This window comes from Halichondria panicea, chromosome 9 (genome assembly GCF_963675165.1).
Source record: "Halichondria panicea chromosome 9, odHalPani1.1, whole genome shotgun sequence".
Classification (NCBI taxonomy): Eukaryota; Metazoa; Porifera; class Demospongiae; order Suberitida; family Halichondriidae; genus Halichondria; species Halichondria panicea.
The window spans coordinates 68,620-80,000 of NC_087385.1; the positions used below are offsets into that span (position 1 = coordinate 68,620).

At 45.3% G+C, this 11,381-nt stretch overlaps 4 protein-coding genes across 4 annotated transcripts in view; 3 read left to right on the forward strand and 1 right to left on the reverse strand.

Annotated features, from left to right (window-relative positions):
• The first annotated feature begins 6 nt into the window (after positions 1-6).
• On the forward strand, positions 7-1,305 carry LOC135340690 (uncharacterized). Its single transcript, XM_064537028.1, has one exon. It carries the CDS (start codon positions 135-137, stop codon positions 1,248-1,250), a length of 1,116 nt encoding a protein of 371 aa, XP_064393098.1. The 5' UTR covers positions 7-134; the 3' UTR covers positions 1,251-1,305.
• Positions 1,306-1,376: 71 nt separating this feature from the next.
• On the forward strand, positions 1,377-3,943 carry LOC135340689 (diphosphomevalonate decarboxylase-like). Its single transcript, XM_064537027.1, has 12 exons — positions 1,377-1,531; positions 1,584-1,654; positions 1,705-1,772; positions 1,916-1,962; positions 2,015-2,149; positions 2,219-2,273; positions 2,401-2,497; positions 2,715-2,933; positions 3,118-3,353; positions 3,533-3,587; positions 3,635-3,700; positions 3,755-3,943. Exons 1-12 carry the CDS (start codon positions 1,471-1,473, stop codon positions 3,833-3,835), a joined length of 1,191 nt encoding a protein of 396 aa, XP_064393097.1. The 5' UTR covers positions 1,377-1,470; the 3' UTR covers positions 3,836-3,943.
• Positions 3,944-4,797: 854 nt separating this feature from the next.
• On the reverse strand, positions 4,798-10,970 carry LOC135340694 (uncharacterized). The gene is made up of 10 exons (XM_064537033.1): positions 10,810-10,970; positions 9,165-9,953; positions 8,764-8,853; positions 7,689-8,170; positions 7,391-7,430; positions 6,794-7,015; positions 6,497-6,598; positions 5,856-6,080; positions 5,459-5,588; positions 4,798-5,216 (listed from the first exon to the last, which is right to left on the reverse strand). The coding sequence occupies exons 2-10, from the start codon at positions 9,951-9,953 to the stop codon at positions 5,029-5,031; spliced, it is 2,268 nt and encodes a 755-aa protein (XP_064393103.1). The 5' UTR covers positions 10,810-10,970; the 3' UTR covers positions 4,798-5,028.
• A 66-nt stretch (positions 10,971-11,036) lies between these two features.
• Positions 11,037-11,381, forward strand: part of LOC135340695 (uncharacterized) — a 3,556-nt gene continuing 3,211 nt past the window's right edge. Inside the window, exons 1-2 of the mRNA XM_064537034.1 lie at positions 11,037-11,312; positions 11,360-11,381. The exon at positions 11,360-11,381 is cut by the window's right edge and continues 234 nt beyond it. Of these exons, the coding sequence (XP_064393104.1) occupies positions 11,232-11,312; positions 11,360-11,381 (103 nt within the window). The 5' untranslated portion in view covers positions 11,037-11,231. The remainder of the gene's footprint in view (positions 11,313-11,359) is intronic.

Sequence of the window (11,381 nt, forward strand, 5' to 3'; positions counted from 1 at the left end):
CTATACACCACAGATTAGTCCTTTGCACTGAACATCCTTATGGTAATACCATAGAGCTATGGTAATACCCTCACCAAACAAAGTTATAAACTACAGCTATAATTAGTACAAGACCAAAAGCCTGATTATTGACAATGTCAGACAGCTCTAGTGCACACACAGCTATAAGTAGTGATGATGAGAGAGAACTAAATGACTTCATGCAGTATCCTGACTTCTCCATGCTTCCAGATGAATTGAAACAGAAGGTGGATATTTCCAAAGTGAAAAAAACGCTACAAGAAGCTACCTCGTTGAGCATCTTGGTGACAGGCAGGACAGGAACTGGCAAGTCCACCATCATCAATGGACTTCTTGGAATGAAGATGGGAGATGGGGCGTACGCTGCAGAAGGGGACGGCCTTGGTCCTCTAACAAGTGAGCTGCAGTATTTCCATAAGAAAAAAGGACGGATTGATGTGGTTGTTTGGGACTCGCGAGGTTTGCTGGACGGAAAAATGGATCAAGATAAAGATTTGAAAGAAATGGTAGCAAAATGTTCTGAAGTTGATTTGAAACTGCTCTGCATTGATGTGAGTCAACGAAGGTTTGTGAGAGGAAAAGAAAATGCTGACGTTCGAGCAATGAAGAAGATCACTGACGAGTTTGGAATGGATTTCTGGAGAAATGTAATGATCATTCTCACCTTTGCCAATGAGGTTGAGGACAAAGTATTCACGAAAAAGCTCATAGAGTTTAAGGAATGTTTAAACACAAGACTAAGAGAAGATGTTGGGATTCCAGAGGATATCGTTGTTTTCATCAAAGCTGTTCCAGCAGGCCACTACGACGAAAGACAGCTACCAGATCGTGAATATTGGCTGTCTGATCTCTGGTTTGAGTGTTTGGATGCTCTGCCTACTCCAGAAGCACAAGGAGCATTCCTGACCTTGAACGTCAATAGGATCACACCTGCCTCCACAGTTACCGAAGATCAATTTTCCAGACCACTTCACAAGCAGCCACTTGTTATCACACCAGAAAAATCACTTCCATTGAAGTCGGTTCTAAAAATTTTGGGATGCGGTGCTGCGGGAGCTGGCAGTGGTGGAGCTATTGGGTTGTCTACTCTTGCAGCTGGAGGAGTTGGTGCGGCCGTGGGAGTCCCAGTTGGCATTGTGATGGGGTTCATCATTGGACTGGCTCTCGGGGTGCATAAGGTGCACATGGATGAAGAAAAGAAAAACAAGTTAGACAAACAGCTTATATAATTTATTATGGTTGATGCTAATCGTGTATGAATTATGTGGTTATGTGGTAATGCGCTGTATGTGAACACTGCACACTGGTTGCACATGCGCGGATTTTCCAGCGGTCTGGATTCGAGGCTAAGAAGATGGGCGGGGCTGGTTACTGCATCAGGCCATGTGGTGTATGGCATGATCTCTACTATACTGTGTGTGTTTATAGCTACTCCAGCTCCAGGCAATAATGGACTCCATCAGGATAGTGACCTGCTCAGCCCCCGTCAACATTGCAGTCATCAAATACTGTGAGTTATATTGCTATAACAGCTGGCTCAGTTGACCCCTGGCCCCCCTCAGGGGGTAAGAGAGATGAGAGGCTGATTCTACCCACCAACTCATCACTCAGTGTGTGTCTGGACCAGGACCAGGTATTGTGTGTGCCTCTAGGTAACTACTTGTCATTGTTTATTGCCTCCAGTTGAAGGCCACCACCTCCGTAGCTCTGAGCAACTCGTACACACAGGACAAGATTTGGATCAACGGAAGGTACTATTCTACTGCCCCAGGACATGTCTCAGTAGTCATACTATAGAGATGACACTGGAATGTCATTACCTACATTTTAATTTAGGCATGCCCAAGTATTAGTGTTCTCATCCCATAATTTATGATGGTGTTTGTCTCTTCAGGGAGGAGTGTATTGATAACCCACGGTTGCAGTCATGCTTGAGGGAAGGTTGGTACCAGCTAGCGTGTGTGTATAGTGGTCACTGTATGGGTTTATATAGTGAGGCGGTTGTCACGGGAACAGCACGGCGAGGAGGGAGACAAGGAGTTTGAGGGGTGTGTCCATATCTGCTCAGTCAACAATTTCCCTACTGCCGCAGGACTTGCCTCGTCAGCAGCTGGCTACGCTTGTCTCGGTGAGTGGGCGGGGGCACTTGAGAGGGAGGAGATATCATATTATTAATCTTACTTCATTTCTGCTCTAGTGTTTGGTCTCTCGAAGCTCTTCAAATTGGAGGGAGACATTTCACGGATTGCAAGGTGTGTGGTGTGTGGTGTGGGTGTGTGTGTGTGTGGGTGTGTGAGACCATAATTTGTCAAAATTATTGTCGTGAGGAACTCTTTGCCCTGTACTTTATAAGGTATCATTGTACCCCCGTCCCCCCAGACAAGGCTCTGGTAGTGCTTGTCGGAGCGTCCTCGATGGCTTCATTAAATGGGAGAGAGGAGAAAGAGATGACGGGAGTGACAGCATGGCAGTACAGGTAACCATAGTAACAACATGGCAGCACAGGTAACCAACTGTACTAGCATGTGTCTTACTGGTTAATGCAGTGTTGTTAAGCTCTTTGATAGAGCTACAAGATGGTGTGTTTTGGGTCAGATATAATACCGTTGCAACTTCTCTGATGTGCTGATACATTTTAGCTAGCTTTTGCAAAATTTATATATCATAATTTTATTGACCCCATGCATGTATAGGTGTGCCCCTCCTCCCACTGGCCAGGGCTGGAGGTGGTTGTGTTGGTGGTCAGTGCTGACAAGAAACAAGTCAGCAGCAGTGTAGGGATGCAGAGCTCTGTACTCACCAGTCCACTCATGAGTCATCGTGTGGGGGAGGTGGTCCCTCGCAGGATGGTAGCCATGGAGACTGCTATACAACAGAGAGACTTCCAGACATTTGCTCAGCTCACAATGAAGGTGTGTGTGTAGTGGGTTACTTTTCTACGGAGGAAATTTTCATATTTGTATTGTAGAGCATCATCCGAAAATTAAAAACTGGGATTTACGTCACATTCTGAGCTGTATGTATAAAATGTGGGTAGTTCATACATTGCTCCCCAACTATAGATTGCTATGTGTTGTCGTGTTCATTCTCTTTCAGGATAGTAACCAGTTCCACGCTATCTGCCTCGATACTTACCCTCCCATCTTCTACCTCAATGATACCTCACGGCGTATTATCCACCTCATCTCTCGCTACAACCAGCTCCACCCACAAGTCAGGGCTGCCTACACGTTCGATGCTGGACCTAACGCAGTGTTAATGGTACAGTCCTCTCATGTGCAAGAACTACTGGACCTTGTCTGCCACTACTTCCCACCGTCTGCAGAGAGCAGGTCAGTCACCCCCCCCCCCCTCGGGTGTGTGTGTGGTGGTGGTATTGTCCATAACTTTGGTTTGGATCGCATCTAATCTGGCAAGGAAAATTGCGATCAGTAGCTTTTAGAACAAGTTTTTACACACAAGTGGGTTAGGCCCAAAAATGTACTTGATCCAAATAGTTCCTCTCCTACAGTGGTGGCTATGTTCAAGGCCTCTCATCTGACAGACAGCCGCGACCTTTGAACCAGGTGAGACTATGACATGCAGGTCATACGTACATCTATACCCCCCACAGTCCACACAAGAGGGTGTGGCCATGGACCCCCTGCCAGGAGCACTCCAGTATATCATCCATACCAAGGTGTCACACAACCCCTCCCCCTCCCTCATTACCCCTCTATTACCCTTCCCCCAGGTTGGTGAAGGGCCGCGGGTGTTGGACAACCCTGGACAGTGTCTACTAGGACAGGATGGACTCCCTAAAACATGCACTTAATAATATTATATAGACTGTCATGTAGTGTGTGACCTGTATGTACGTATCCTGTATTATACATAATGTGTTTTTTATGCAATAATTATGAACAAGCTTTTGAATGGTTAAGTGTAATTTTTTACGCATGCATACAGACCCGATTAATTTTTGCATATCTATCACTCAAGCCGAAACAATGGCAAGCAGATCATAAAAACCTATATAATTATACCGGTATATATATACTGAGCCAATTCAGTGCCAACGTTTAAAAAAAAGCGGTCTGGCCAGAAACTGCTTAGGGGATAAGTACTACTTTTCAGGGTAGCATAAGTACTACTTTTTAAGGTAGCATAAGTACTGCTTTTGAGGGTAGCATAAGTACTACTTTTTAAGGTAGCATAAGTACTACTTTTGAGGGTAGCATAAGTACTACTTTTTAAGGTAGCATAAAGTACACTACACCTAGCAGTGCATACTGAGAGTTACAGAACTCCGGATAAAGTAGCGCTCTGATGGCAGATGCCAGTTTCCCGACACCCAACCACCAGCTCCGGAGCCCCATGAATAACCACAAGCGCTACTTTGGGTCACCGGAAGTGGTTGGTATAAAGTGGGCAGTGAATCTGATAGTATTAACTTTTGGTATCGATCATTTTTAACAACAATGATGGTCGATCATTACCCACTATTTGAGTTTCCCTGTGATTGCATGCAGCCAAGACAGTAGATAAGAGTTACTCTTATCTACTCTTGATGCAGCAAAATTAAAAATGTTCATCATGATAAAAATGTTTGTAAAAAAGCTAGCTATTAGTAGTTTTATGTTATGTAGCTTTGGCTCCACGAGGCATCACTATGGACAAGTGTTAAAGCTAATTTGTACACATGCATACTGATAGGGTTTATGTAGAATATCATACTTTTATGTTCCATAATACCGTGACACCTTGACGCATGCATGCAGAGATCGAACATTAGTACAGAAGTCAGAATAATAATTTCAATATAATTATAGCGGCATTTTTGAGTGATGAAGTCAGTAGTAGCCAAACCAATTGTACAGTAAGTCAGATATACACACACAAGCTGTATCAGCAAAGCAAAGGGAAATTAATAAAATATATTAATAGTTACAATCTCTTTTGAAGGTGGATGCATTACAACGGTGGTTGGTTTGTTGTGAAGAAAAGAAAAAAATTAATTGACTGATTTTATGTTTTTTCAGTTTTGACCAATATGTCTGAGTGTGGGTGTGGCATGGGGCGTGGTGCAATGTGGCGTAGCTCTCCTCCCTGCACAATATTCACTGGGACGGCCAGTCCTCGTGGGAGTGGCTTAGCACGCCCCCCGATCCCCACATCACTACGGCGACGGTCATAGTCTCCACCACTCCCTTGCACTGTACACACAGAGAGAAGGTTCACACAAACACACACCACACAATGTAAAATGCAATCAAGAGGTCTAATTGTATCAGCATGTACTTATAATGATGAGTTAAAATCAATGGTGATCCTATGTGTACACTCAATTAAAGTGGCCTAAAAATAACAGCTACAGTCCCTCAAGGACAAGTGTGTGTACTTAAAGCCACACTTGGTAATAGCAGATAGGCTAGGGCTGTGGTGGCAGTCCCCTTACCTTGTAGCCCTGAGGCACAGTGGTGCATGTGGTTGGACCAGTCCTTGTGCTGACAGAAGGTACCACAATAGCGAGCCTTGTTACAGCCACTGCACGTCTCGGTGGCCTTGCGACCACAGTTCCAGCAATTCTGAGTAGGAGGGGGTGTGGTTGAATACAAGCACTAGAGTGCACAGTAGATCAACAGCCATAACATTAGTTCTCGGTATCCAATTTCAATGATTCTGAACGCTTAAAAGAAGCTTTATCAGTTGGTAAGTTAACCAAATACAATTTTTTGACGAAACCTATTTTCGACTAGATACCATGGGCTATATTGTCATTTGCCGAGAATTGAAAATTTGCATTTTTGGTCATATTTGGTCATGTCTACATGTGTATAGGCGTGCGTGCTCACCTCTTTAGAGCTAGATTGCTTGTGTGCCTCCTTGATGGCGTCCTGCACGGCTGATGTGGATGTCGTTGTGATGCGAGTCTCCATCTCTGTGCGTACATTGTTGACAGCTTCTCTTATCTGCTTGCGTGTCTCCATGAGAACAGCCTGTTTGTCCTCCTCTGCCCTTTGCTTGACTTTGTCCACGGCATCTGCTACTCTGACACTGATGATAGACTCCTGGTCCAACTGTGAGAGGAGGTTGATAAATATGCAGGCATTAATGAAACTGTATGGCATGGTTTGTTTAAAATCGGATAATTAAAATGTACAATTTGGAAATTTCATCAGCAAATGAATGAAATTATTTGGTTGCCCATTGTATGCTCAACAAAGGTCAGCCTCATGCAGCGAGGGAAGGTCACTATGGTTACAGCTAATGAGGTACTATCAGGGTCCATTATCTGGTTGCTAGGAAACAGGGGATTAATTAGATAGTTATCAAAACCACCAGCTTGCATAACACCTATTATCACTTTATCAGTCAGACCTCAGGTATTTCTTTATTATGGGGCCACAAAATCCGCACCCCTTTTTAGCACAGCTAGTTGGACCCACTCCCCCTAGTCCCCCCTAGTCCCCTGGCTGGTAGGGGATGTGCCCACCTCTCTCCTCTCTAGCTCTGTCTGAGTGACCGTGATCCTGTCCTTGAGTAGAGCCACAGCTTGTCTAGTCCTCTCCATCATGCCTTGCATGCTGGTCACCATCTACAGAGGAGAGAGGGAGTACACTGATAGCATTCGTCACATTCTTCATGACAGGGAATGCAGTACACGCTTTGTAGCTTTTAATTATATACTGTTACAGCAAGAGACCAGCAACTGCAGGAATGTGCAACACATTCCTGAAAATCAAAAGCATGCATGACGAATATAGTGGTTGCTATAGCGACACATACGTACCATGTCCAGGTGTTTCCAGTCCTCTCCTAGAGACGATCGTGGGGGAAGCCCCTCCGCTGCAGTGGGTGTGGTCGCAGGGATGGGGTAGGTGTGTGGTGGTTGGGGATATGGAGGGGGGTGGACACTGTGACTCCTGCTCGTCATCACGACATCATCAGCATACATAGAGTGGTCCGTGCGTGGGCGTTTGTGAGAATGTGAGATGTATTGAACATGCGGTTGCTGCACAGAAAGAAAACATTCGATAATTCAACAGGTTTCTAAACAAACGTAAAGCAATAAGTACTAACACCAAAATGAAATTGTGAGTGCCACAGGGACCACACACAACCTCTCTCTCTTGTGGTCAGATATAATTATACTAACAGTTGGAAGGTAATGTCAGAATAGATCACATGTCGCTGGCTGGCTGGCACTTTAGCTAACAAAAGAAGGTTGTATACAACAAGAGCTGGTCGAAATAAATAGGCTGGAATGTGACGATTGGTAGGCACACGAGCAGTGAAAGAGCCACTCTCTGGTCTGAGCATGATCATACATACTGTCCAATCCAATCCATACATACACTGAGCTAGATACAGGGCAGTATAGACACACCTTGTTGCCAGTGATAGTCTGTGTGTCCTTCTCCTGGCTCCTGTGCGTGTGTCGGGGTGGTGATGATGGTGATGGTGGGGGGTAATGTGATGGTACGTGATGGTGGGGGGGGGGTAATGTGATGGTACGTGATGGTGGGGGGGTGTGGGGTGACAATGATGCTGTAACTACCTCACACAAGATACCTCCTAATAACCGAATGTTGACAACACACGAGCTCCTCGTAATAGACACCCAACCACGCACACATGCACACTAAGCACACACCACCCACACCACACACTAAGCACACACTTACAAAGGTCCCCTGTCTAGGTCCCTCTTCCTCAGACCACCCACGTGACCGTGGCGTATGAGACCACCACTCCCATCATCCATCACTGCTGTGCTCATCCTAGTCCCAGATATGGTAGGTGAATGGGAGACCATCCTGACATTGGAACGTGACACTGGCATTGTCCCGGTTCCATACACAACCTTCTGATGACTAGTGGCCACAACTACAGCACCTCCTGACACTACACTGCTTCTAGTCGTCCTCTGCCCATTTCTCCAATCACTAGTGGTGGGGGTCGGGCGTATCTTGTGCGAACTGATGACCCCCAGTGATTTGGGGGGCGCTGAAGACTGGGGGGTTTTGTAGACAGGTAGTTCATCGTCTGCTGGTTGTGGTGTCAGGCTGAATGAATTGACGGAGGGGGCATCAGTTTCGTGATTGAGAATATCAGCGAGTGTTTTAGACGATTCTTTCAACTCTTCACGAAGGTAATCCAAATTATCCTGATATTGGGAGAAGCAGCTCAGTACACAAGTAATTACATGTACAGCGTGGGTTAACCCCTGTCATCAAGGGGTGTCACAATCATCAATTACAGTGTGATTACAAAGCAATTAATACTCAATTTTACGATTGCAAGGTGCTAATAATTGCTGGAATGTGACAAACAGCAGAGGCTCTGCTGTATGTGGGAGAGGCTCTACACTGAGCTAGGGGCTGCTGTATGTGGGAGAGGCTGAGCTAGGGGCTGCTGTATGTGGGAGAGGCTGAGCTAGGGGCTGCTGTATGTGGGAGAGGCTCTACACTGAGCTAGGGGCTGCTGTATGTGGGAGAGGCTGAGCTAGGGGCTGCTGTATGTGGGAGAGGCTCTACACTGAGCTAGGGGCTGCTGTATGTGGGAGAGGCTATACACTGAGCTAGGGGCTGCTGTATGTGGGAGAGAGACAATTAACATTGTGTCATGCCAAGATAATACCATGAAATTGCGATGGATACATCACAGCTAGCACACTCGTCACAGCTAGCACACCCTCACAACTAGCACACATCACACCTAGCACACCTCTCACCTAGCACACCTCACACTCACACCTACCTGTAGGAAAGGAATGATGAATTGCTTGAGAGGATGGTTGGTGACAGTCTGTATCTCCTGATGGAACTCTTCTATACTGGCCGTCTTATTCTGTGTGGTGTGTGTGTGGTGTGTGTGGGGGTGGTGGTGTGTGGTGTGTGTGTGGTGTGTGTGTGTGTGTGCGTTACAAATAGCAATGACTAATGAACAGACTGCATGTACAGTGCAAGTGTATGTTACTAGGAAATACCTAAATAACAACGGAATGCAATACCATAATTTTAGTATATCTTGAAACAGTAAAGGAGCAACCATGGAATGAAGTTGACATGTTTTCTTTAATTAATATATATAATTATGTAAGCCTGGCTTTCTGATATTTGGAGTGTCAATATCACAGTTAACGACATGTGCTAGCTCACCACGAGAGCAGTGATGAGCTCCTGCACTTGCTCGGCTGCCTCACTGCCTAACTTGTTACCAAACCCTTGAAGGGTGGTGAAGAATTGCTTCAATTTGGCCACTTGTTTGGACCTGTAACCAGGGGACACGCTTCTCCTCCTAGCTGCTGGCTCTTGTGGACTATCAATGGACACAGAGTGTGACTGGCCGTTGATGGGGGGCGTGGCTACGTACTTAAGGTGTGGAGTGTGTCCTTGGTGAGGATGGTGTGATGTGTGATGGTTGTGTAGAGGCCCCTCTCCTTCTTCCTCGCTGCTATCCTCCAGTGGTACATTCAAATCAATCTCTTCTCCACTTATGTCTCCATCTCCTCTCTCTGGTGAATGATGATCATTATTAGTAACAGGGGCTTCCTCGTCAGGCTGTGTCACTATGACCAGCCCTGGACTGTCTTCACGATCACTGTGAGAGTCCATGACCTCTCCACGATTGCTGTGAGAGTCCATGACCTCTCCATTCTCTGCCTCCTCATTGTCCACTTCCATACGAGCTTCGTCCAGTGACGAGTTAGTCGCCTTCACCTCCTTGTCCTTTGTAGCCTCCGTTGACGTACTGTGCACTAGTGCAGGAGGGTCTTCTGGTGGTTGTGATGATGTCACTCGTCCATTGGTAGCAGCATTATCATCACTCAGTGTAACCACACCCTCTATGATCTTGACAGGGGGTGGTCCATCACTGCCCCCATTCATTAGCGGCTCCGTTGAGTTATAGGCGGAGTCTGGTAACACTTTTGCATCGTCAGCACTCATCTGGTAGAGGGAGATCAATAACATACTTAGTGACACAAATGAGGTGGCTTGTCTAATCACTTCCACTGAACATAGGGAAGTTACAATGAGACAGTCTGGGAAGTTATATGAGCCACACAGCATAGCACCAGCCATTGCATCACATTACATCTGATGGCTTAAAAGTACATTCCTAAAAAGCTACCAATAACTGGAATCTGACATAGTTACATAATCTTCTGTCCACAAGATCAATACACACACTTAAAGTGACCATTTTCTGTACAGATAATGTACACACACACAGGTTATTTATCAACACACAAGGAGGTTGTGACATGACCCATACGTAAACCAGGGGAAAATGTTGAAACCAAAAGCTCGCGTGGACACAGTTATTAGACAATGAAAATGTATGCAATTCCTCGAGTGGGGAACACAATTAAACAAACATGCATACACTGTAACACATGTTCTTGGAAAACCATCTCTTTCTTTGTACGTGTTCACTTACAACCCTGGAGTAACCAAGGCAAGAGGGCAAGTGTTGTCTAGTGGTGTGTCTAGTGGTACCAGTCAGATTGACTCCTGATAATATTACACACAAGGTTAATTAGCTAACTACTAGACTATATCATGATATGCAAAAAGGAGAATGCATATAAATATGCAATATTCCCTCACATAAATCATTCGTATACTTGTGTTTTGCATATTATAATAATAACCACTAGTGGATGGTAAACCTACAAGCTACAAGCCTTTCATCACACATCACAATGTGCATAGCCTAGCCAGGTAGGTCCATACAATGTCTGACAGTGTTTGTAGCCTCAGGCTTAGAGCTACGATACTTTTTACTAGGCAATGATCTCACCTTCTGTAGAAGCTATCAGTTTGTAGGGTTGATCTTCTCTCTGACAGTCGAGTCCTAGAAAGGCCGTAAAAGATTGTTGGTAATAATAATTAAATTACTACTTGGCCATGATTAATAATCCGGGGCAGATATTCATTAGCCCCTGGTCTAACAAGTGTCAAAACCGTAACACATGCACAAAGCTAATTATGCGGAATAGGTCTAATAGGGAAAGTCCCCAGCATAGAAATTTTTAAATACAGCCAAAAGCGTTCATTTTGCATCCAAGCTGTCATAGAAATGGCTACTTCAAAGAGGAACAAAGCGTACGCGTACGCTTGTATCCAGCGCGTCTGCTCCAGTGGAGAGGAGATGTGCCAACGCTCTAGTGTGGAGGATGAGGATACTTTATCTGAGCCAGAGAGAGCAAAACAGAGCATACAATGGCGGAACTAGTTTTACGGAAACCGAAGAGATCTCAAGAACGTATTGACGTTGGAGCATGGAAGAGTCTATCCTCTAAGGTAGTGAATCATTAGTAGCACACATGATGTTCACACACACACCACAGACGCGTGGGGATGGTCACATAC